This window comes from Taudactylus pleione, unplaced genomic scaffold (assembly GCF_031769625.1).
Source record: "Taudactylus pleione unplaced genomic scaffold, aTauple2 ptg000053l, whole genome shotgun sequence".
In the NCBI taxonomy this organism is placed as follows: domain Eukaryota; kingdom Metazoa; phylum Chordata; class Amphibia; order Anura; family Myobatrachidae; genus Taudactylus; species Taudactylus pleione.
The window spans coordinates 42,324,352-42,347,752 of record NW_028284455.1 but is presented as its reverse complement, the minus strand read 5'-3'; the positions used below and the strand labels follow the sequence as shown (position 1 = coordinate 42,347,752).

Genomic DNA, 23,401 nt, shown 5'->3' with positions numbered 1-23,401 from the left:
GCAGCACTGTCCAACTCGGGACTTCAGAGAGCTATATATAATTATATGGTTGTAGGGTGTGCTGTGTGGCCCCCCTAACCCTGGAGCCCGTGTGCACCGCTCACCCTGCACTCATTATAGATAGGCCAATGTGGTGTTCCTTATGTTAAATATGTTATATTATGATTTATACAATTTAAATTATAGTATTTAAATTTATGGTAGGCAACTCCATCAATTATTGATACCAACTAAAACTTACCTTGTGTTTGTCTGTAGAATGTAGAGTCACTTCCACAAATGCTTCCTTCATTTTCTAAGCTTTCATCAATAAAACTTCCCTCTATAAGTAGAATAAAGGTCTACTAAGAATTACAAATTAAGGGGGGAGATAAAAACATTTTTGAAAGAGCTGGGATTAGTAATGGCACAAACTATGCCGAAAACACATGAAAAATATTTGTATACGTATTGATAATTCAAACAGTATTTATACATAGTACTTTTATCAGGCAGTTTCTTATAGAGAAATACTGTAGAGTGCCTTCCATAATAAAAGAAAAAGTGAAATGAAAATTGCTATTTTTGTTGAATGCTTAAACAGTTTGGATTTGAGATGAAATATAAGTTTTAGAGTAAAAAAAAAAAATTATATATATATATCCATATAAAGTCAGGTCCATAAATATTGGGACATTTACAGAATTTTCATATTTTGGCCTCTATTCACCACCACAATGGCTTTGAAATGAAACAAACAAGATGTGCTTTAACTGCAGACTTGCAGATTTAATTTGAGGGTAATTACATCCAAATCAGGTGAATGGTGTAGGAATTACAACGGTTTCTATATGTGCCTCCCACTTTTTAAGGGGCCAAAAGTAATGGGACTATCAACTCAAAAGCTATTTCATGGACAGGTGTGGGCTATTCCCTCGTTATTTCATTATCAATAGGTGTGACATTTGCATTTGGAATCAGTTGCTGTCGACTCTCAATATGAGATCCAAAGAGCTGTCACTATCAGTGAAGCAAGCCATCATTAGGCTGAAAAATCAAAACAAACCCATCAGAGAGATATCAATAACATTAGGTGTAGCCAAATCACCTGTTTGGAACATTCTTAAAAAGAAAGAGCGCATCGGAGAGCTCAGCAACACCAAAAGACACGGAAGACCACGGAAAACAACTGTTGTAGTTGACAGAAGAATTATTTCCATGGTGAAGAAAAACCCCTTCACAACAGTTGGCCAAATCAAGAACACTCTCCAGGAGGTAGGTGTATATGTGTCAAAGTCAACAATCAAGAGAAGACTTCACAACAGTGAATAACAAGAGATATGGTAAGAACTTACCTTTGTTATCTCTGTTTCTACGAAGTCCATAGGGTCCACAGGGTGACCTTGAGGTATAGCTGGATCCTGGATCCTCGGGCACCACGGAGTTAAAGCTTTTAGCTGCTCCCAGGATGCACTTGGGTCCAACCTCCCCTATGCCCCGCCCCCGAGCCACAGGCACCTCAGTTGGTAAGCAGCCCAGGCCGGAGGAGGAGACGAAACAGAGAGAAGGAAGACTGGAACACACAAGAAACATACTCACAGAAATGGGAGATGGAAAACCGGTGACCAGTCACAGAGCCCATATGAAGCCAGGTGCGTCAGGGCGGGTGCCCTGTGGACCCTATGGACTTCGTAGAAACAGAGATAACAAAGGTAAGTTCTTACCATATCTCTTGTTTTCTACTTCAGGGTCCATAGGGGTCCACAGGGTGACCTTGGGGATGTCCCAAAGCAGTCCAACTAAGGGCGGGGACGCTCCTGTGCTGATAGGAGAACCCGGCGCCCAAAGGATGCATCCTGAGAGGCAAAGGTGTCAAACGCATAGAACCTCAAAAAGGTCTGAATGGAAGACCAGGTGGCCGCCTTACAGAGCTGAACAGCAGAGGCGCCACGGCTAGCAGCCCAAGAAGGGCCCACAGACCGAGTGGAATGAGCCTTAACAGAGGCTGGAACAGGTAAACCCTCCTGCATATAAGCCTCAATAATAACAGAACGAAGCCAACGGGCTAGAGCCTGTTTGTTGGCAGGCCAACCCCTCTTGTGAAAACCAAAGAGGATAAACAAAGAATCCGACTTCCTCACAGAACTAGTCCGGTCCACATAAACCTGGAGTGCACGGACAACGTCTAAGGAAGCCTCCCCAGCCGAAAGATCAGGCGACTGAAAGGCTGGTACAACAATTTCCTGATTATTGTGGAACCTGGAAACCACCTTAGGCAGGAACTCAGGACGAGTGCGAAGCACCGCTCTTTCCTGATGAAAAATCAGAAAAGGGGGACGACAAGAAAGCGTCCCCAAATCTGAAACCCTCCTGGCAGAAGCAATTGCCAAGAGGAAAACAGTTTTAAAAGTTAGCCACTTGAGCTCCACTGACTCCAAGGGCTCAAAAGGCAGACCCTGTAAGGCCCGAAGAACCACCGCCAAATCCCACGGGGCCACAGGTGGCACAAAGGGAGGCTGGATTCTCAAAACTCCCTGAAAAAAGGTGTGTACGTCCGGCATAGCAGCGATCCTGCGCTGAAACCACACCGACAGAGCAGACACGTGCACCTTCAGCGAAGAAAGACGTAATCCTAAGTCCAAACCCGACTGAAGTTTCTGGCCTCGCACCACTGAAAGTAAGTGTGCCACACTCTGTGATAGATCCTCGCGGAAGCAGGCTTGCGCGCCCTCAGCATGGTGGTAATAACGGAGCTAGAAAAGCCCCGAGACCTCAGGACGGCTGTCTCAAGAGCCACGCCGTCAAAGATAGTCGACCCAGATCCGGGTGAAGACAGCCCAGATCCGGGTGAAGACAGGGCCCCTGAGACAACAGGGCCCACCGTTAAAGTAGGAGGTACGGAGCGTCGATGGACAGGCTCCGCAGATCGGAGTACCACGGCCTTCTGGGCCACGCTGGGGCCACCAGGATCAGTGTGCCTCCGTCCTGTTTGAACTTGCGCAGGACCCGAGGCAGCAGAGATATCAGAGGGAACAAGTAAGCCAGTTGAAACAGCCATTTCACCGACAGCGCGTCAATCAGACTTGCGCCTGCGTCCCTTGTCCTTGACCCGTACACAGGCAGCTTGTGATTGTGACGGGACGCCATCAGGTCCAGCTCTGGCAGCCCCCACTTGTCCACGAGTTGTTGGAATACCTCTGGATGAAGCGACCATTCCCCGGGATGCACGTCGTAACGGCTGAGGAAGTCTGCCTCCCAATTGAGGACTCCTGGGATGAAAACTGCTGAGAGAGCTGGAAGATAGCGCACCGCCCAAGCCAGGACGCGGGACACCTCCGACATCACAGCTCGACTGCGAGTCCCTCCCTGGTGATTGATGTACGCCACCGTGGTGGCGTTGTCTGACTGCACCTGAACGGCCCTTCCGTGAAGAGCGGTGCCGGACAACTGCAGGGCTCTGTATACTGCCCGCAGTTCCAGGATGTTGATGGGAAGAATCGCTTCCTCCGCCGACCATCGACCCTGAAGTGACAAGGAGCCTGTCACCGCCCCCCATCCCCGGAGACTGGCATCTGTCGTGAGCAGAACCCATTCCGGGATCCAAAAGGGGAGCCCCTCTAGGAGATGAGCCGTCTGCAGCCACCAGGCTAGGGACAGACGCACCTCCGAGGACAACACCAGCATCTGAGAGCGGATCCTGTGTGGCAATCCGTTCCATTCCGAAAGAATCAGCCCCTGCAGGGGCCTGGAATGGAACTGGGCAAACTCCACCATGTCGAATGCCGACACCATGGACCCCAAAACTCTCATCGCTGAGTGCACCAACACTCTGCCAATGCTCAGACAACTGTGAATCCGCAGCTGTAAGGAGGAGACCTTCTCTGGAGTCAGAAAAATCCGTTGCTGACGAGAGTCAACAGGGCCCCCAAATGAACCATCCGCTGTGATGGGATGATGGAGGACTTCTTCCAGTTGATCAACCAGCCGTGCGCCTGTAGACAAGCGACCGTCAGGTGGAGATGCTGGATCAGTACCTCCGGGGAGCTTGCCAGCAAGAGGAGGTAGTCTAGATACGGTAGCAACCGTATTCCCTGGCTCCGAAGATGAGCCGCCATGACCGCCATCACCTTGGTAAATACCCTTGGTGCCGTGGAGAGACCAAAGGGTAGAGCCCTGAATTGGTAGTGGTTGTGGAGAATAGCAAACCGCAGAAACCGTTGGTGCGATGTTGCTATAGGCACATGGTGGTAGGCGTCCTGGATATCCAGGGAGACCATATAGTCCCCTGGTTCCATCGCCAGAATGATGGAACGCAAAGTTTCCATCCTGAATTTGGGAACCCTGAGAAACCTGTTCAGGGACTTCAAATTGAGGATGGGGCGATGAGAGCCATTGGGTTTCTGCACCAGAAACAGCGTAGAGTAATACCCCATCCCACGTTGAGACTGTGGTACGGGTATAATGACCCCCGCCATCAGCAAGGCCTCTATGGCTTCCTGAACCTGCAAGGCCTTGGTTTTGTCCTGAGAAGGACTTGTGCAAAAAAACTGGCCAGGCGGCCTGTGCTGAAAAGACAGGGCATACCCCTGGGAGACCACTTCTCACACCCAGGCATCCGTGGTGGTATTGTGCCAGCACTGGGCGAATTTAAGAAGTCGGCCTCCCACTCTGGGGTCCCCCAGAGGGAGGCCCGTCCCATCACGCAGAAGGCTTATCTTCTTGCTTGGAAGAAGGGCGCCTAGCACTCCAGGCTTGCTTCTTTGGCTTTGAGGCGGTCTTGGGTGCGGACTGCCTCGGGAAGGACTGACCCTTTGCCTTGCCCTGAACCCGAAAGGAACGAAAGGCCGAGCTCCGGACCTTAGCAGGTGTAGTAGCTGAAGGAAGGAAGGCTGACTTCGATTTTGCCAGGGTATCTACTATTTTGTCCAGGTCCGGACCAAATAGTAATTCTCCATTAAAAGGTAAGGCCTCCAAGCCTTTCTTTGAATCCGCGTCTGCTCTCCAAGACCGCAACCACAAGGATCTACGAGCAGACACTGCTGCCGCCGAAACCCTAGAGGTCAACAGGCTAGCATCCAACGATGCTTCTCCAATGTAGGAGGCGGCATCTCTCATCTGTCCTAACAACGCCCTCTGGACTTCCGGAGCTTCATCCGTAAACGTGTCCTCCAAGGCGTTGGCCCACCCCTCAATGGCCTTGGCCACCCAGGAGATGGCCATGGACGGCCGGGCTACAGCCCTTGAGAGAGAATAAATAGACTTTAGACAAGTCTCCACCTTCCTGTCCGTAGGATCCTTCAGCGAGGATATAGACGGCAATGGCAAAGTAGCACTCCTGATGAGGCGTGTTACATGGGAATCGACTGCAGGCGGAGTTTCCCATTTCTTACAATGCGCTTCCGGGAATGGATAATTGGACGCCAAGCGTTTCTGTGGCAGGAAACGCTTACTGGGTGTCTGCCAGGCCACCGCCATGTGATCAGTCAACTGATCAGACAAGGGGAACGCTGCAGAAGTAACCTTAGCTTTTTTAAAACTAGGATACCTCGACTTGGGAGCGGGTGCCTCATCCTCAATCAGAAGAATGGCCCGCACCGCCTTAACCAGAGCCCGCACATTGATGGAAGACTTAGTGTCTACCTCCTGAACTGAGGCATCTGAGGCCGAGTCATCCTGCACCTCACCATCATCCGAGGACCCCTCAGAATCCGAAAGATGCGCAGCCTGCGCCATGACTGAGCGTTTAGACGCCCTGGAGGGCACGTCACTCCGCAACATTGACTGAAAAGCCGAAGATGCTGCCGCCAAATCTTGGACAGTGTGGGAAAGCGCATCCACCCAGGGTGGAGGAGCTGCCACAGGAGCCTGAAACGGCACCACAGCCTGCTGTGCCACAGGGGTGGACTGAATATACATTGGCAACCCCGCATAGGGACCAACAGGCTGAGACCCCGGGGGAGTCTGCAATAATTATGGGACACCCGGGGAATGGGGGATGGCAGGCTGGGGCAACGCCCTAGTAGGGGCGGCAGTCGGGACCGACAGACGGTCCGCGATGGACACCAGCACCTGGGAAAACATCGCCCATGGTGGCTCCTGCGACATGGGAGGTTTAGACATACCAGGGAGCGCCTGGCACCGTCCGCACAGGCCGTCCTGTGACAAATCCTCCCTATCCACTCCTGCAGAACAGCGCCTGCAGGAGAACAATACCGGAGCCCCGGAGTGCTCAATCTCCTCCTCAGACATGACTTAGGAAGAAAACGTGCGCACTCACCAGTGTGCTGAATAACAGCCCACAATATGGTACTGTGTAGCACACAACTGTATGTGACGGACCTCACAAATACGTGATTTATATAGGTGAGGTCTGTAGAAACACCCTTCCCCCGCACACCTGTAGGGCTTGTAGGAGAAGGAAAGGGATAGGTATAGGCTGACAGTAAGTAGAAAAAAGACACAGACAGGCAGCACTAGCAAAAGTCACATACCATGCAGGAAGATACTCACTGCACCTTTCCACTACAATCAACCTCCCAGATTCAGTGTCTGGGAGGGCTACAGTGCTGTGTACACTGTCCTTGTCGGGGTAGAGGTACACAGGGGGACCGGTCCGCGTGCTCCCTGAAGATCTGCGCTGCCACTTGAAGAAAATGGCTGCTGGAGACCTCAGAGGAGGAGTGGCCGAGTAGCTGCAGCTCAGCGACGCCAGACTACGAGCTGAAAGGCGCGCTGAGCTGAGGGGAGGAGCCGCTAGACAGGGAAGGCTTCCTCCCCTGGCTAGCATATTTAACTCCCGGGTTGCCGGCATCCCGCTTGCCGCATAATTTACCCTGGTGGTCTAGTGGTCTGGCGGGGGATATGCCTCCACTGGAGGGGGGGCCCACCGCCACCGCTAGCGCCCCCGGTCTGTCTCCTAGACCGGGGGCATGGGACTGCATTTACAAGGAACCCGCGCACCGCCGCTAATCAGCGGTGCGCGGCTTACCTTAATCTCCCCGGCGTCTTCCGGCAGCAGTCCCGGGGGAAACCAGAGTCCGGCTAGTACAGACTCTGGCTTCCCCCGCCGCGATCCCCAGTTCAGTGCTGGCGTCGCGGCGCCAGCAGGGAGAAGGAGCGGCAGCGTGGGCGTCTGTACAGACAGCCCATCGCTGCCGCTCTGGAGAAAAAAACTATAGTAAAAAAAAAATTAAACTAAGTTAAAATAAAAAGCTTTAGGGGGCAGCCGCCCCCCCCCCCGCAGGGTGACCAGACTCCGGCCGGGCACCATCTTAAACTGAGGTGCCTGTGGCTCGGGGGCGGGGTATAGGGGAGGTTGGACCCAAGTGCATCCTGGGAGCAGCTAAAAGCTTTAACTCCGTTGTGCCCGAGGATCCAGGATTCAGCTATACCCCAAGGTCACCCTGTGGACCCCTATGGACCCTGAAGTAGAAATAGAGGGTTCACCACAAGATGTAAACCATTGGTGAGCCACAAAAACAGAAAGACCAGATTAGAGTTTGCCAAACAACATCTAAAAAAGCCATTACAATTCTGGAACAACATCCTATGGACAGATGAGACAAAGATCAACTTGTACCACAGTGATGGGAAGAGAATGGAGAAGGAAAGGAACTGCTCATGATCCAAAACATACCACCTCATCAGTGAAGGATGGTGGTGGTAGTGTCATGGCGTGGGCATGTATGGCTGCCAATGGAACTGGTTCCCTTGTATTTATTGATGATGTGTGCTGACAAAAGCAGCAGAATTAATTCTGAAGTGTTTTGGGCAATATTATATGCTCATATTCAGTCAAATGCTTCAGAACTCATTGGACGGCGCTTCACAGTGCAGATGGACAATGACCCGAAGCATACTGCAAAAGCAACAAAAGAGTTTTTTAAGGCTAAAAAGTGGAATGTTATGCAATGGCCAAGTCAATCCCCTGACCTGAATCCGACTGAGCATGCATTTCACTTGATGAAGACAAAACTGAAGGGAAAATGCCCCAAGAACAAGCAGGAACTGAAGACATTTGCAGTAGAGGCCTGGCAGAGCATCACCAGGGATGAAACCCAGCGTCTGGTGATGTCTATGCATTGCAGACTTCAGGCTGTAATTGCCTGCAAAGGATTTGCAATAAAGTATTAAAAAGTGAAAGTTAGATTTAGGATTGTTTAGTTTGTCCCATTACTTTTGGCCCCTTAAAAAGTGGGAGGCACATATAGAAACCGTTGTAATTCCTACACTGTTCACCTGATTTGGATGTAATTACCTTCAAATTAAATCTGAAAGTCTGCAGTTAAAGCACATATTGTTTGTTTCATTTCAAAGCCATTGTGGTGGTGAATAGAGGCCAAAATATGAAAATTCTGTCAATGTCCCAATATTTATGGACCTGATTGAATGCCAAGCCCAAACCCCTGACCCAGAAACATGACAATTGGGGGGTATATGTCTTTCATGACGTAGACAATCTCTAAGCAGGGATTTTAAAAAATTTGACTCCTAAGGGGGTAGGGAAGCCAATCCCGGGTTGTTTTTCAATCCCGGGATTCAGGATTGAAAAACACTCAATTCCGGGATTCCCGGGGTAGCCAGGATTGAGTTAATCCAGGGGGAGGGCTGGTGTGGGGCTGTGCAGTGCAACCTGTGATGTCAAGATGCGCACAGCCAGGGTGCAGCCGGGCAGCGCTGAGCACCTGCAGCACTTGCTCAGATTCTGCCCAGCTGCCTCAGCATAAAAAAGTTCTAAATAGCACATGCAAACATTAGTCCTGAAATACCTGGATTGGAAGCTCCAATCCTGAGATTGAAATCCCGCCAATTTTAGGACAAAATTCTGGGATCTCCCCAAACCCAACCCCGGGATTGGCCTTCCCATAAGGTGGTGAAAAGGGCTAAAATGTTTCTTCCCCCTGTGCAATGTCCTGACTGACTGACTCATTGTGGCTGTAGCTTAGATCAATATTCAAATAGGGGAGCCACACCAACTGTCACCCCTACTGCTGCCAAACATCACTGGTAGTTGGTGTGGCGGCTCCCCTATTTGCATATTGGACTGTGCTGCAGCCCCACATCTGGAGCCACCACTAATACCGGGTATCCACTACCCGATTACATAGAGCGATTGCAAGATTACGACATCGTAATCGTGCAATCGTTCAGTAATCGGGCACACATCGGGGATGTAAATGTCGGAAACGACCAGCGATGCACGCTCCCGCTGGTCGTTTGTGGAACATCAATCATTGGCCCTCATTCAGAGCCACTCGCTATTTGCGGTCGTTCGTTCTAAAACAAGGGGTGGCTATTCAAATGAACCGTTCGCTGTTTGCGGTCTGTTCACTCCTCTATGTCTGAACGAGCGAACAAAACTTGCGTTCGTTTTTTGGAAAAATACGCCCCCTGGCCGCTCGCATCCTACGTCATGTCCGCTATTTATTAGATTAATCGAGTACATCGACAAGGGTATGAACTGCTCGCTATTCTTGGGGTTGGTGTTTGCTACCACAATTTTGCGAGCAGTTCTGACTATAAAATAACCCAGTGACGTGGTCAATGACGCTGCTGTTTTAAATATGCACACCCATAAAATGCCCGTTTTGACCTTTAAGCACGCCTGCGTTCTGATTTCCACTCCCCATTTTCAAGCACCTTCCCCTGTTACCACCCACATACGCCTCTTTCTGTCACTCAAAATAGCAGGCATTCGCTATTTTGCGAGCACATGAATTTCGGCCGCACTGACTGGTTAGCGCATGCGTATAACGATCCGTACGCATTAGCAGTTGGGCTAACATCGCTCGGAACGAACGAGCGGCCGCTTACGAGCGGCTCTGAATCAGGCCCATTGCCCGAACATGCTGGTCAACCTGACGATAACGTCAGGTTGAGCATGTTAGGGGATGATTATGTGCCTACACTGAACGACTGATCGCTTAGTGTAGGCACAGCACCAGACTGTGAAACGACTGCACGATTACAATGTCGTAATCATGCAGTCATTTCTTTATCTGCTAGTGGATGTGCCCCTTAACCGTATGATCCTTATGTGGCTTATGAGGCAGACAGCACTGCAAAGGGATAAAATGTGTTTTCACTGATTCCTCAATAGCTCTTAGGCCACAGGTGAGGAGGGTAATGTGCTAGTACAGGTGTGAGTAACGGAATGTGTTACTACACAGGTAAGGGAGTAAAATATGTTACAACAGCAGTAAGAGTGGAATGTGTTACTATAGAGGTATGAAAAGGGATTGTGTTACTACACAGATGAGGGAAGGTAATGTGTTATTACACAGGAATGGGATGGGAATGTGTTACTACATAGGTGAGGGAGAGAAATGTGTTACAAAAGCAGTGAGAGGGCAATGTGTTTCTATAATGGTGAGGGAGGGGAATGAGTTACTACACAGGTGAGGGGGGAATGTCACTGGGTTACTACAGAGTGTAGGAAGGGAATATGTTACAATATGGGTAAAGGAGGGAAATGTGTTACTCCAGAGGTGAGGGAGAGGAATGTGTTACTCCAGAGGTGAGGGAGAGGAATAAGTTACTGCAGGGGTGAGTGAGGGTAATGTGTTACTACAGTTGTGAGGGAGGGACTGTAAATTTTCTATATAGGTGAAGGAGGGTAATGTTGAATGTGTTACAACACGGGCGATGGAGGAAAATGTATTACTACATAGGTGAGGAAGTTAAATGTATTAGTACACAGGTAAGGGAGGGTAATGTCTCACTATAGCAGTGAGGGAGGGGATGCATTGCTATAGAAGTGAAGGATTAATGTGTTACTAGAGTGGTGAGATGGAAATAGAAACAGTAAATATCTAAGGTCTACACGGGTGAAACCAGATAAACACTTTGTTCCTGTACCACCCACCACATTTCCATTGGGAAGAAAATAAATTAGAGGTTAAATATATCAGATGACTTCACAATTTATGATATCACCAATTACATGACGACTGAAGACATTACAATTAATGACATCGAGATGACATCACAATTGTTGACATCTCAATCTCATATTATGACATCACAGTTAATTACATAATTTATAACATCACGGTTCACATTCCAATTTAGACATCACAAATGATGACAATCTGTTTTGTAATAAACTGTGATGTTACCTGTATTGTCATCAATTGTGCTGCCACCTATTATGCCATCAATGATGATGTCATCTGTAAAATTATCCACTGTGATATAATCTGTCATGTCATCAATTGTGATGTCAATTGGGATGTCACCATGTGTGATGTAATCAATTGTAATGTCACCGACTCTGATGTCATCAGTCGTGATGTGAACTGTGATGTCATCGATTGTAATGTCATCTGTAACGTAATCATTCATTATGTCATCAGTGATGTCATCTGTTTCAGTGGTTCTCAAACTCAGTCCTCAGGACCCCAAACAGTTCACATTTTCAAGGTCACCTAGCAGGAGCAAAGGAGTAGTCATTATTGACTGACACATTTTAAAAGATCCATAGATGGAGCTAATTATTGCACTTGTCTTTCTGTGAGGAGACCTGGAAAACATGACTTGTTTGTGGTCCTGAGGACCGAGTTTGAGAACTTGTGATCCATTTTGATGTAATCTGTGATGTTCTCAACTCTGAAGTCATTAATTGTTGTCATCTTTGAAGTTATCAATTGTAATGTCACATGTGATATCATCACTAATTATGTAATATGTGATGTCACCATTGATGTTATCAATTATGACGCCATTGTAAGATCATCTGGGATGTCACCAGTTATGATGTCATCTGTGATGTTCACTTGTCATTACTTTTACAGCTGTGATGTCATCTGTGATATCATCAATTGTTATGTCATGTGTAATATCAATTGTGATTTCATTTGGGATGCTAATTGTGATTATGTCACCTGTGATGTAATATGTGATTATGTTGCTAGTGATGCCATCTATTGTGATATAATCTGTAATGTCATCAATCGTGTTGGCATAAATTGTAATGTCATCAATTTAGATTGTCATTTGTTATTGTAATACCATCAACTGTGATGTCGATAATTCAGAGGTCACCTGTGATGTCATCAATTAAGAGGTCATAATTTGTGTTGTCATTAATTATGATGTCATATAATTAAGTGTGATGTCACCTGTGATGGTATCAATTGTGATGTCATTGTGCTGTAATTTGTGATGCCAGGAATACTGCTACAATACCTGCGATATCTGCACACGCTCCACTCTCCAGTCTGTGTTTTCTGTACAAGTTCTTCAGCACTTTGGCACTGCCAAAACGTTTGAAGCGACTCTTCACATTGTTGTAATACCATTCCAGAGACTGTGTCCTTAAAAGCCTGTGAAGAAAACAGTGGCATGAAATATATTTTCTCTTTTAGAAATACATAGTGATTATCATGATGTAAATCAGAACAGATTAATTTGACTGTTTAATTTTATTTTAATCTGTTAAATTCAAATATTATTTGTATATTAAAACGTGTAGAGATATGTAATGTTTAATTTTTATTCTACACTTTTTTTTTCAAAATTTTTTTTTCGTTGATTCTGATGCATAATAAAAAGAGAATAATTTACAATACATTGTAAGTTGGACATGAAATACAATAGTTCAATCCAATTTAGAATATTCAATAAACATCAAATGCAATTTCAATTAATAAGAATGAATGAAGGAAGGATACGCCGTGCGAGCAAAAAGAATACACTTTTATTTACACAACTTCCTATACAGTACAGCAGGATTAAAGCAACAATCCATGACAAAATAAGGGGCTAATTTTACTAAGCGGTGGGTTTGGTGTAATTTAGAACTCGCCAAAGCAGTATTTACTAAAGGCCGGTTTTGATGTCTAAACATAATCTGCCATCGATACCTGTCAGTTTAGAAATGAAAACCCACCTGTGGCCTGCGATGTGCAAGCATCGGTGAGTTCCCAGCGAGTCTGCCTGATGTTTTAAAGGGGCAATAGTTTAAAAGGCAAAACCAGGCTGTTTTTGCTTTTTAAATGATTGCACCTTTAAAACATCAGGCAGACTAGCTGGGAGCTTGCATATGCAATTACATTTGGCCCATAAAGTGATTGCTAACTGTGGTGAGTTTTATATGTTGCCTTGTTTCTTGTTCTGTATATTGGGCCTGATTCAAAGTGGTACGCTAATCACTTAGGGCTCTATTTACTACTATTTACTGCACTTGTAATGCAGATTGTAGTGTGATATTACCGACTTGATGCAATATCACAGGGATTTACTAAAAATCCCTTGCAGGAACAGAGCTTGCGATAAAGCTCTGTCCCTGCGAATCCCCTCCGCATGCGCCGACCGACCGTCGCTAGGCCCCAACCCCTGGTGCTATGCCCCGCCCCTGCAATCGTGGACCCCCCCCCCGCGAACCCCCCTCCCTTAATTATACTTACCTGCAGTCATCGGTACTCCGGTGATGTCCTCTGTGGCTCCGGTCAGCTGACATCCCATACTGCACTGGGACCTGGTCAGGTGACGACCGTGCCCCAGTGCAGCATGGGAGACCAGCTGACCGGAGAGAGGACATCACGGGAGCCACGATCACCGGTCCCTGAACTCAGGTAAGTTATTTTTTTTCTTTTAGCAGAGATCAGCCTGTGGTCTGTTTAGACCACACAGCTGATCACTGGGGCCGGCCCCCGTGCTCTGCTCTGCCCGTTAGAGCAGAGCAGGAGTCCGGTAACCGGGGAGACCAGGTGGCGTTATTATCAAAGGGCTTTCCCCGGTATTTTTTCACAATTTATTTTCAGTAACTTTGGCCAGATCACATTTCCCATTACAATTAAGGGAAATGCGATCTGCTTACTAGAAATAAGTGATAATTAGGGCTTGGAGTAGAATTTTACGAATTCTACTCCAATTGCCCTGTAGAATCTTTGGTTGATACTAAAATAATGTGAAAAAGGGTGTGAAAACACCCTTTTTCACTTTCTTTTAGTAAAAATAATGTTAATAAATTAAACCCTGTTTTTTTTTACATAAATCACTGTGACAAGTAATAAAAAGCAGCTTGGTAATTACTAAGAACAAAGAAAACTCAAAATACAGTGTACAATAATGGTAATACACATATTTGGATCAAAACTAAAATAAACAAAAGATTACCTGAAATAAGTTTAGACTAAATGTTGCTGCTTAAAAATAATCACAAGTACAAAGCACTGAGGGCCTCATTCAGAGGCGGTCGTAGGATGCAAGCGGTCGTTCAGAAACAGGGCGGCCACTTGCATCCTGAACGGCCGCCTCCATGTCAGTCGTTAGGCTGTGGGTTAACATCCACATCTCTAACGACTGCTAAGGGAGATGGTCGCGATGGTCAAGACCATCGGGGCTTACGATGAGACCCTAGGGTAGGGTCTCGTCAACCTTAAGTCCCAGGGAGCTTCCTGCTGTGTTTCAGCAGGAAGCTCCCCACTGACGTCACTGATGATGTCAGTGGGGCCGCCCCCAAATGGCTAGCGTTCCGGCGGGAACGCCTCAGTTTGGGCAGACACGCCCCCTGCCCGCCCAGCAAACGGAGCGAGCTGTCAATCAACATCGACAGCTCGCTCCGTCTGCTTCGAGCCCGCTAACGACGGATCACCTGTGGACCAACATCGAGTCGGTTGCGAGCGCTTAGCGCTCGCGACCAACTCTGAATAAGGTCCTGAATGTAGGCAGAACAAAATGATCAATTTAGATAATATACTACAATGATTTTCAAATGAAAACAATGTAATAAATGTAAATCAATCATAGCACTACAAATAAAGGATTTGCTGATCTCATACAAAAAGCACTTAACAATAACTTAAAAATATATTATTCAAATATGTATATTATTTAATTATTTAACTTTTTTTTTAATTCAGTAGTTTTTATTGATATTTTTAGACATACATAAACAAATAAGGAAAAGTAAATAAAATAAAATACAAGAATATACTAATCGAATATAGGACAGATATGAAAACCAAACATATCAAATGTTGAGCATAAACATAGTATAATACAGGAGATTACAATATGGTATATAGATATATATGTATAACAGTATATATTAAGTACTTCCTGATTAAGTTCTTATAGCAGAAATAACTCGAAGGCGCCATTCGAGCACATGAATACGGAGATAAAATACACCCTTAAATGATACACATATCTCACCCTAGGCAGCTCAGGTATAAAAATCACATACCAGAATAGCAATGAGATCATTATAATAAAATATACACATCTGTCCAAATAGTAATACCTAAAACTAAACTAAACTAAACAATTACACCCAAAGCAAAACCTCCGTCATAACCCCCCACCTTGTATAACCTAACCCCAACTCAGGTATACCTGGATCCCATAATACCCTCACCCCCTAGCAACGGTTCCTACCACTAAATACCCCCCTTCCCCCCACAAACAGAAAACAGCCAAAATATTGAAACAAAACAAATACACCCAAAACAAAACTCCCAATAAACCCCCACCCTGTATAACCTAGCCCAACCTAGTTATACTTGGATCCCCTAACACCCCCCACTAAACTATGCGAACCCACCTAATCTTGAATATCGGATGGTAACTTTACATAAATATTAAGGGCGAAAAATGAGCAACAAAAATAAAAATAAAATATTAAGGCTACATTATAAAGCAAGGCAAAAAACTAATGACCATAGGCATGGCCTAGCTCTCTGGCCTAGACAGTATATGGTTACTCCCACACATTAGAAAATATTAAAACATAAACCTCACACAGAATATAATGTAGCAGAAAGTCAGGATGTACAGATATAGGCATATAAATTCAAACACTTTGATTATACATTAATAGAAAAATATTTCCTTTCCTCTCCCCCCTCCTCTCCCTCAAAGCAGAGAAACAGACATATAAAGTTTCAATAGTGAAACAAAACAATACTGTAGATTCTAAAGTATTAATCAGGCCATTTCTCAATCTCTTGTGAATAAATACAGAATAGAAAAGTCTCTGATAACAAGTCCCCAATCTTCATCAAAGTAGATAGGAAAGGAGAACAAATTTTAGCAAGAATTGGTTTAAATTCAGAGAACCCAACAACTGAGGATTCCTCAAACTTGAATATATACACAGGGAGTGAAGAAGATAAGTCCAAAAATCAGATTTGAACAGGTGATTTTAGATTTACAGAATTGGAAAATGAAGGAGACGAAACATCATCGGAGTAGCCATCAAGTGCAGCAGAGGGTATTCAATATGCCACTTTCTGAGACTTAAAGGAGATCGGCCGCTCAGTAACAGGTGCATCACCTCCTTCCAAAATGAGAACATGAGTCTCCATTTCAGGACACCGAGCCACATCTTGGGACAAACTATAACATAAAGATAAATCTTCTTGGAATCTCATCACTTGAGCCGCCAGCCTTGCTCCAGAATCAGTAATAGCTTTGAGGAGATGATCCATAATATACAGATGGTGTACAGGACTTCAGGAGATATGAACCAGGATATGCAGTGCAATATATATATAGATATATCACTGGGAGCTTTATATGTCCCACTGCACAAAAATACCACACAGCCCAGCAGCTAATATCAGCAAGGCAGAGAAAGTCAGAAATCAGAGGAAAGTTATATCAGCAGGAATATCATAAATGCATCCACCTCAGGAAAGCAGACAGAGCAGGTAGAAGAATCTTCAGACACACATATAACTTCCCTTGTACAGGACCAGAAATCCAAAGGATGACCAGATTAGACAGCACGGATCCTGGGCGATTCTCCCTATTTTCAGTTGCAGTCCGGGCAATTAGATCTCTATAATCACAGAGATTCTCAGTACAGGAATACTAGGTGCTTGCAGATATAAGCACAAGACAGAACGAATCAATTGTCAATTACATTGATTCTATATGATCCAGTGTCTAATAGTAATAGCAAGCCAGCAGAATTGCAGCAGTCCACAGCATTGACTCCCACCACCTTATATAAGCAGGATTGGAACCAGGAGACACTGTAGAGTCTGTGGTGGAGCCAGGATTAGCCAGAATAGAAATCCAAGATGGCGGCCGTCACTAGAGTTGCGACAGAGGAGAACAAACAGCTCCCAGTACTCAGCAGCAGTCAGCCTCAGGGACTCCAGAGTAGCTTCAGGACATGGAGGAGTAAGTAACCCAGCAGATACCACTATCAACTCACGAGTGGGAGTCTCAGGATATTAGACTATGGATATAAGGGCCGGAGAGCTATGGAGATAACCTCCTACACCATGCCTGTCCTGGCCACGCCCCCAATTATTTTACTTTTAATAAATATCTACATATGGACATCACCCAAAATAGTTGAACCAGGAACCAAATAGTCCAACTTAACATGTGTATAACATTTGGGGTTACCACCCTTTAATTTTGAGATTCCCAGACAGGGTGTGTGTCCAAAACCGCAGTAGGGTTACAACCATTTTATTTGTCAGTTTTCAGGCTATTATCTAATCACTCTAATAAAGAGCCCTCTCATGCGCCTTAATATGCCTTAGAGCCCCCTCATTCCCCAGAGTCCCCTTATGCCTTTATATGCTAGCCAAGAGCTCCCACATGCCCTTTTATATGTCGCAAAGCCAACTCATGTCACTATACGGATGTGTCCACATACATCTAAGCTCCGTGCACTATAAGTCGCACTACACATAACATGACGTGGCAGCTCCGTGTGACTCGGTAGCGCCGAGCGTCTTTCCGTGGCCCTTTTTACCTTCAAATGTGTCTTATTCACAACTGAATATGCTGCGCTATGTAAGAAACTGTTAATAATAAAGTATTGCAGAAGAATATACAGTACATTTGATAGCATTCAGAAAATACATAGAAAATATAAATTAGAAACATGTAAATAAAGGTAATTATAATTTTAATTTATCGCTATAAATATGCTGAACAAAACATTTACAAATGTAGCAGAAAAACACAGCATAATATTCAGACGGCTATGAACATTTACTGCACATACAGTAATTACTACATTTCACAAGTCACAAATGTGGTGTAATGATGAATTTCCGTTACACTGCAGAGCATTGTTTTTTTCCCTTAATTAGACAATACACAGTGTGAATCATTAGTGAATTCATGCATACAATAGATTCAGCAAGTGAAAGGTCATTGGGGCCATCAGTTGGAGTGAATATTGTCTTGTTTTGCCTAGATTGTAACTCATCCAATTAGGCAGAACAATTGGTCTGCATTTAAATTGCTATTACAATTATTGTTGAGAAATTGTCTGTTGGCTACCAATGAAAACAGTTATAGTTAATCATATGCATATACTCTGTGAGCTTTTGTGTAAAACATTTGGCATTGGCGTTAGACCTGCGTTATTAGTTAATTCTTCTGCTGATCTTGTATGAACTGACCCCGCCTCTCTTCCTAACCAACAGGTAATTATTTACAGAGTATTCTACCTCCTGTGCCTGGCTTATTAATTATTCTAATAGGTAATCATATACTGAACCCATATGCCATTGTTCTAATCTAATGCCTTATTTGTAATTGTAGTTATTTTGTTATAAGGATTATCTCCAGTCTATTGACTGAAGTGAAGGCATGATTTATATCAACTGCTAGATGTTTGGTATGTGCTGACTGTTTACTTAAGCCATTTATTACTAGCTTACCCTTGGATGGCCAATGTGGGTTTTTCACTAATTAGTGCCCACACTTGCCTACATCTTTGTATAAGTATCATTATATCGGCTGGAAGCCTTGGCTGGAGGGTGCAGTTTTTAAAGTGCAGGCTTTTTTAAGTGCAAAACTGTAGCGTTAGACCTGCGTTAAACCGAAGATAAACTGACAGAATTTATCTTCCTTCTATCTACAAACCACTGCTGTCTACATATTCAGGACTGTTACACCTGGACTCCCTGCGCAGTCACATCAAGAAATCAACACTTCTACTGCTACTAATAATGCTGGCCTTCTGAGGTTTACATACATCTCAATGCATACTTGTGCCCAGGTCAGTTTGCCTCTTTTCACTTGAAATACTGTCTTTTATCTTAGCTCTCTTGCCTAGCCTCACTTCCTTTATCTGCTTACAGTCTACATTATTATTCAAATTCTGCACACATTAGATCCCCATTTTTAATCCACTCAATAACAAACTTGGTAATCTGCATACATACAGTATTTACCAACACTGTTCTTTCACTTGTATTTCTACAAATCTCTTGCGTTCATATTTCATTTATATTTCTAATTTTCAACCCTCTAGTTTACTTAACAATACCATGACTAGGTTTTCTTCAACGCCCTCCTTAACTCAGTCTCTACCTAATCCTCTGTTCAGCCCCCTACTTCCACCTTTATCCTTTCCCCCTTATCCCTACCACCTCCTCTGTCTGCCTACTGTCCCCTCCTCTCCCATTACTCCACTTTCATCCTGTTCTACCACCCTTTTGTCCTACTACCCCACCACTAATCCCTCCTCCTACTCTCCTCTCCCTGTCACTTCGTCCCACTGCCATCCACATCTCCCTCCCTGCCCACCTCCTATAGGTTCCCTTTGTAGCTCAGGTGCCCGCACTATCACTAAACTCTATTCATATCGGTCCCCCAAATTAATCTCACCTCCACATTACAGCAACCCGGATAATCTTATTCACATCTCCCCCACAATCACTATCTCTATCCTGTACCCTCTGGAATGCCAGGTCTGTAATCAACTGGTCCCCACCTATGACCTATTCATCTCCAACTCCCTACATCTTCTAGCGATTACTGAAACCTGGATTTCACCCTCTGACACCACTTCTCCTGCTACTCTCTCCTCTGGGGGCCTCACCTTCTCCCACATCCCCTGGCCTGGGGGTCACCATGGGGGTGGTGTTGGGGTCCTTCTATCCGCCAATTACTCCTACCAGCTAATACCCTCTGAACCATCCCTTACATTCCCCACATTTGCGGTTCATGCTATTCGCCTCTTCCAACCAGTAAACCTCAGAGTAGCTGTCATTTTCCGTCCCCCTGGCTCTCCCTCCAAATTCCTTGATAACTTCGCTTCCTGGCTCCCTCACTTTCTCTCCTCAGATCTTCCCTCCATTATCCTAGGTGATTTTAATAGGTGATTTTAATATTCCTATTGACATTCTCACAGAATCCTCTGCCTCTAAACTCCTTACCCTTACCTCTTTCTTCGGTCTTGCCCAATGGACCTCAACACCCTCCCATGTGAGTGGGCACTCACTTGACCTGGTCTTTACTCACCGTTGTGATATTTCTGATTACTCCAATTCCCCATTCCCCCTCTCTGACCATCACCTTCTCTCTTTTAAGTTATCCCTCTCTCCTTCCCCTCCTTTACCTCCTAAGGCTACCATTACTAAGCATAACATTGAGGCTATTGACACTGTTTTTTCCTCTCTGCTGGACTCGCTTCTTTCACCTATCCCTTCTCTCTCCTGTCCTGAACAAGCCACTTCCCTGTACAATGCCTCCCTCACTTCTGCTCTTGACTCTGTTTCTCCGGCAATAACTACTCTCCCTCGCAGATCCACATCACAACCCTGGCATTCCAAATGCACCAGATACCTGCAGAAGTGTTAAAGAATTGCTGAGCGCCAGTGGAGGAAATCGCGCTCTATGGCTGACTTCCTCCATTTCAAATTTATTCTCTCATCCTACAGTGCTGCCCTGTCCCTCTCCAAACAATCATATTTCAAGAACCTCATCTCCTCCCAGTATGCAAACCCCCGGCGTCTCTTCACCACCTTCAACTCCCTCCTCTGCCCTTCTCCTCCTCGCCTCCCCTCCTCGCTCTCTACCCTCTCCCTATCAGACTCTCCATCTCACTGCATATCTTCAAACGGGCTCTCAAGACCCACTACTTCATAAAGGCCTTCAAGCTCTCATCCTAACCCACATAATACTCTCTCCTCCCCATCTTCCCCTTCTGTATCACGCCTGTCTGTCTGCCCCTCCCCTTTAGAATGTAAGCTCTCATGAGCAGGGACCTCTTCCCTCATGTGCTTCGCCTTACACTTTCTTCTACTCCTTACTCCTCATAAGGGCACCTAACACGTCTCTGCCAACTCCCTGCTGCTTATTGTGAGTGTTTTAATCACTATTGCAGCAATGTATATAATGTCCTTCACTGTACTGTAAGTTACTTGTTTTTTTTTTGTTCACTTATTAGTTTTATGTACTATGTAAGGCACTGCGGAACACTTGTGGCACCATATAAATAAAGGATAATAATAATAATTGGAGTGACCGGGGAAACCCAGCTTGCTCTGATTGGTCAGAGCACAGATGTCCCCATGCTGTGACCACTCAAAGCTCTTGAAAATCTTATGGCAGTCATTAGCGGGACCTATTAGGGGTAGCAGAGTGGCATGTGTATATGGTAAAGTTTAAACAAGCGGGAACTGCGCTAATCCATAGAACGGGAGTTTTTAGATGCTGCTTAGAGTGTGGACATACTACAAAATCCCACTGATTGGTACACAGTAAAAGAAGCAATACTCTCAGCGCACACTATGCTATTCAAATAATACAGACTAATGATACAATTAGAAAACAATGGATACATTTATTTAATAATTCATAAGTATAAGAAATAATCTATATAATAAAATGGTAATCAAAATTCCTCACTAGGGTCGTGATCTAATACCGGTATACATGACAAACATATAACAACATAAACAACATATACCACTTATAGTTTCTTTATGAAGATAAAACCACAAATATTGATCAGGGGAGCACACCTAAGCAGTTTACCTCTTCTGTCTCTGGCTTTTAATAGTTAGAAAATAAGAAGCTTATTCCAGTGCAATCTCTGTGAGAAGTACAGATGTCAATAACCCATCTGGTGGTGTTTACAGCCAGACATTCACAAGCAACACTGTGGCAATGGTACACAAATGTCTCAGATATTACTCCAAACGATACGTGTGCAATAATAAGTCCGTGCCTGCTGTCCGTTACCTGCAAGTTTCCACTGTACATGGGGATAAATGCGCAGTGGTTCCGGGTTTCCCGTTTGTGCTGCTCCCCGCGGTGGAATCCTGTTAGGCTGAGAGTCTGCCGGCAGACTTCCGTCGTGTGCCGTGTGTCTCGCTGCACGGCCGCGATATAGATCGATTGCTCTGCCTTCGAAGGCACGCAAGGAAAAGGGCTTGGAATTGAATAGCTCAGAGCATAAAAACCCTTTTCGTCACGCAGTAAGGTATCGAGCCTAATTGAATCCGGCCCAAAGTGTAGTAGAGATGCTTTTGCATCAAAGAACTCTGTATACAAAATTCAGACTTATTTGCACACAGATGTACAAAATGTTGCACAGAAATTGATCAGCGTGATCTAGCAAAGCAGTTCTTTTGTTTCTAGTTGTTTTATTTATGTGAATAAGATTCACATTTTGAGCGAGAAAAATGCTCCGCACAGCCTGGTGAACCGAGAGAGGTTGTTTGGCGCGACTGAAGCCACAGTGTGTGAGGACACATCTGTATTTTATCCTTTTTATGCCAGTGGAAGAGAATTGGGTAGTGATACATTGGGAGGGGAGAGGTTAGGTAGCAGGGCTTCAGATTCTGTGATTTTTAATATTATCTAAAGGCCCCCATACATCTGCAATGCATCGTCGCGTCGGAAATGTCGGCCGGCGGCCAATCGATTTTCCACGATCCGTCACATGATCGGTGAAAGTTTACATGTTAAATTTCACCGATCTGCCAATCACGAATATTTTGATCGTGATCGGCATATCTCTGTTATAAAACCTGTTGGATTTCAGCGATCCTGCGATGCCGTGTTGCAGGATCGCTACATCGCGACGATCCGTCGCAGATATATGGGGCCTTTAGATACCACTATAATGATCCATGATCTTGAACTGGCTAGGAAGAGCCCCAGCTGTAGGAGAATCAGTAGTGTATCATCTGCAAAAAGCAGCAATTTACTCTTCAGATCCCCCTTGACTACACACTGTTTGTCCAGGAAAGCCCTAATGGTGGTGACAATGCGGTCTATGATATTTGCAAAAATTAAAGAGGAAATCTAAAGTGTGTTTTTTTGGTGTCTTTGCAGTTTTATGCTTAGCAAAATACTGCAATCCCAATGGGATTTTGAATCCCCTGCTTAGTGAAATTCCTCCAAAATCTAAATTCTGAACTCTGTAAAACTAGGAATACTGGTGAGACTCTTCTGTACTTTCTTGGGAACACTTTCACACAGATCTTGTCCTTCCCTCTGCCTGTACACAGTTCTGCTCCTTTGCAAATACATCCCTTTTGCTCCACAAATCTATGTGCACCAAGGGAAGGAAACCTAGACACATTTACCGACATCATGACGCACAACAGTTAAATTCTGTGCAGCAGTCATCCGTCTCCAAGTAGATTATTTTCAGTAAAATTAGCAAAGCTAGCACAGAGACAGCAGACAACCAGCAATAATCTAA

General features: G+C 45.1%; 1 protein-coding gene across 1 annotated transcript in view; it reads right to left on the bottom strand.

Moving 5' to 3' along the window:
- MYRIP (myosin VIIA and Rab interacting protein) overlaps positions 1 to 23,401 on the bottom strand; it is a 337,437-nt gene that overhangs the window by 188,152 nt on the left and 125,884 nt on the right. The window contains exons 3-4 of the mRNA XM_088462678.1: positions 12,166 to 12,302; positions 242 to 322 (exon numbers count right to left, since the gene is read on the bottom strand). Coding sequence (XP_088318804.1) covers positions 242 to 322; positions 12,166 to 12,302 — 218 coding nt within the window. The remainder of the gene's footprint in view (positions 1 to 241; positions 323 to 12,165; positions 12,303 to 23,401) is intronic.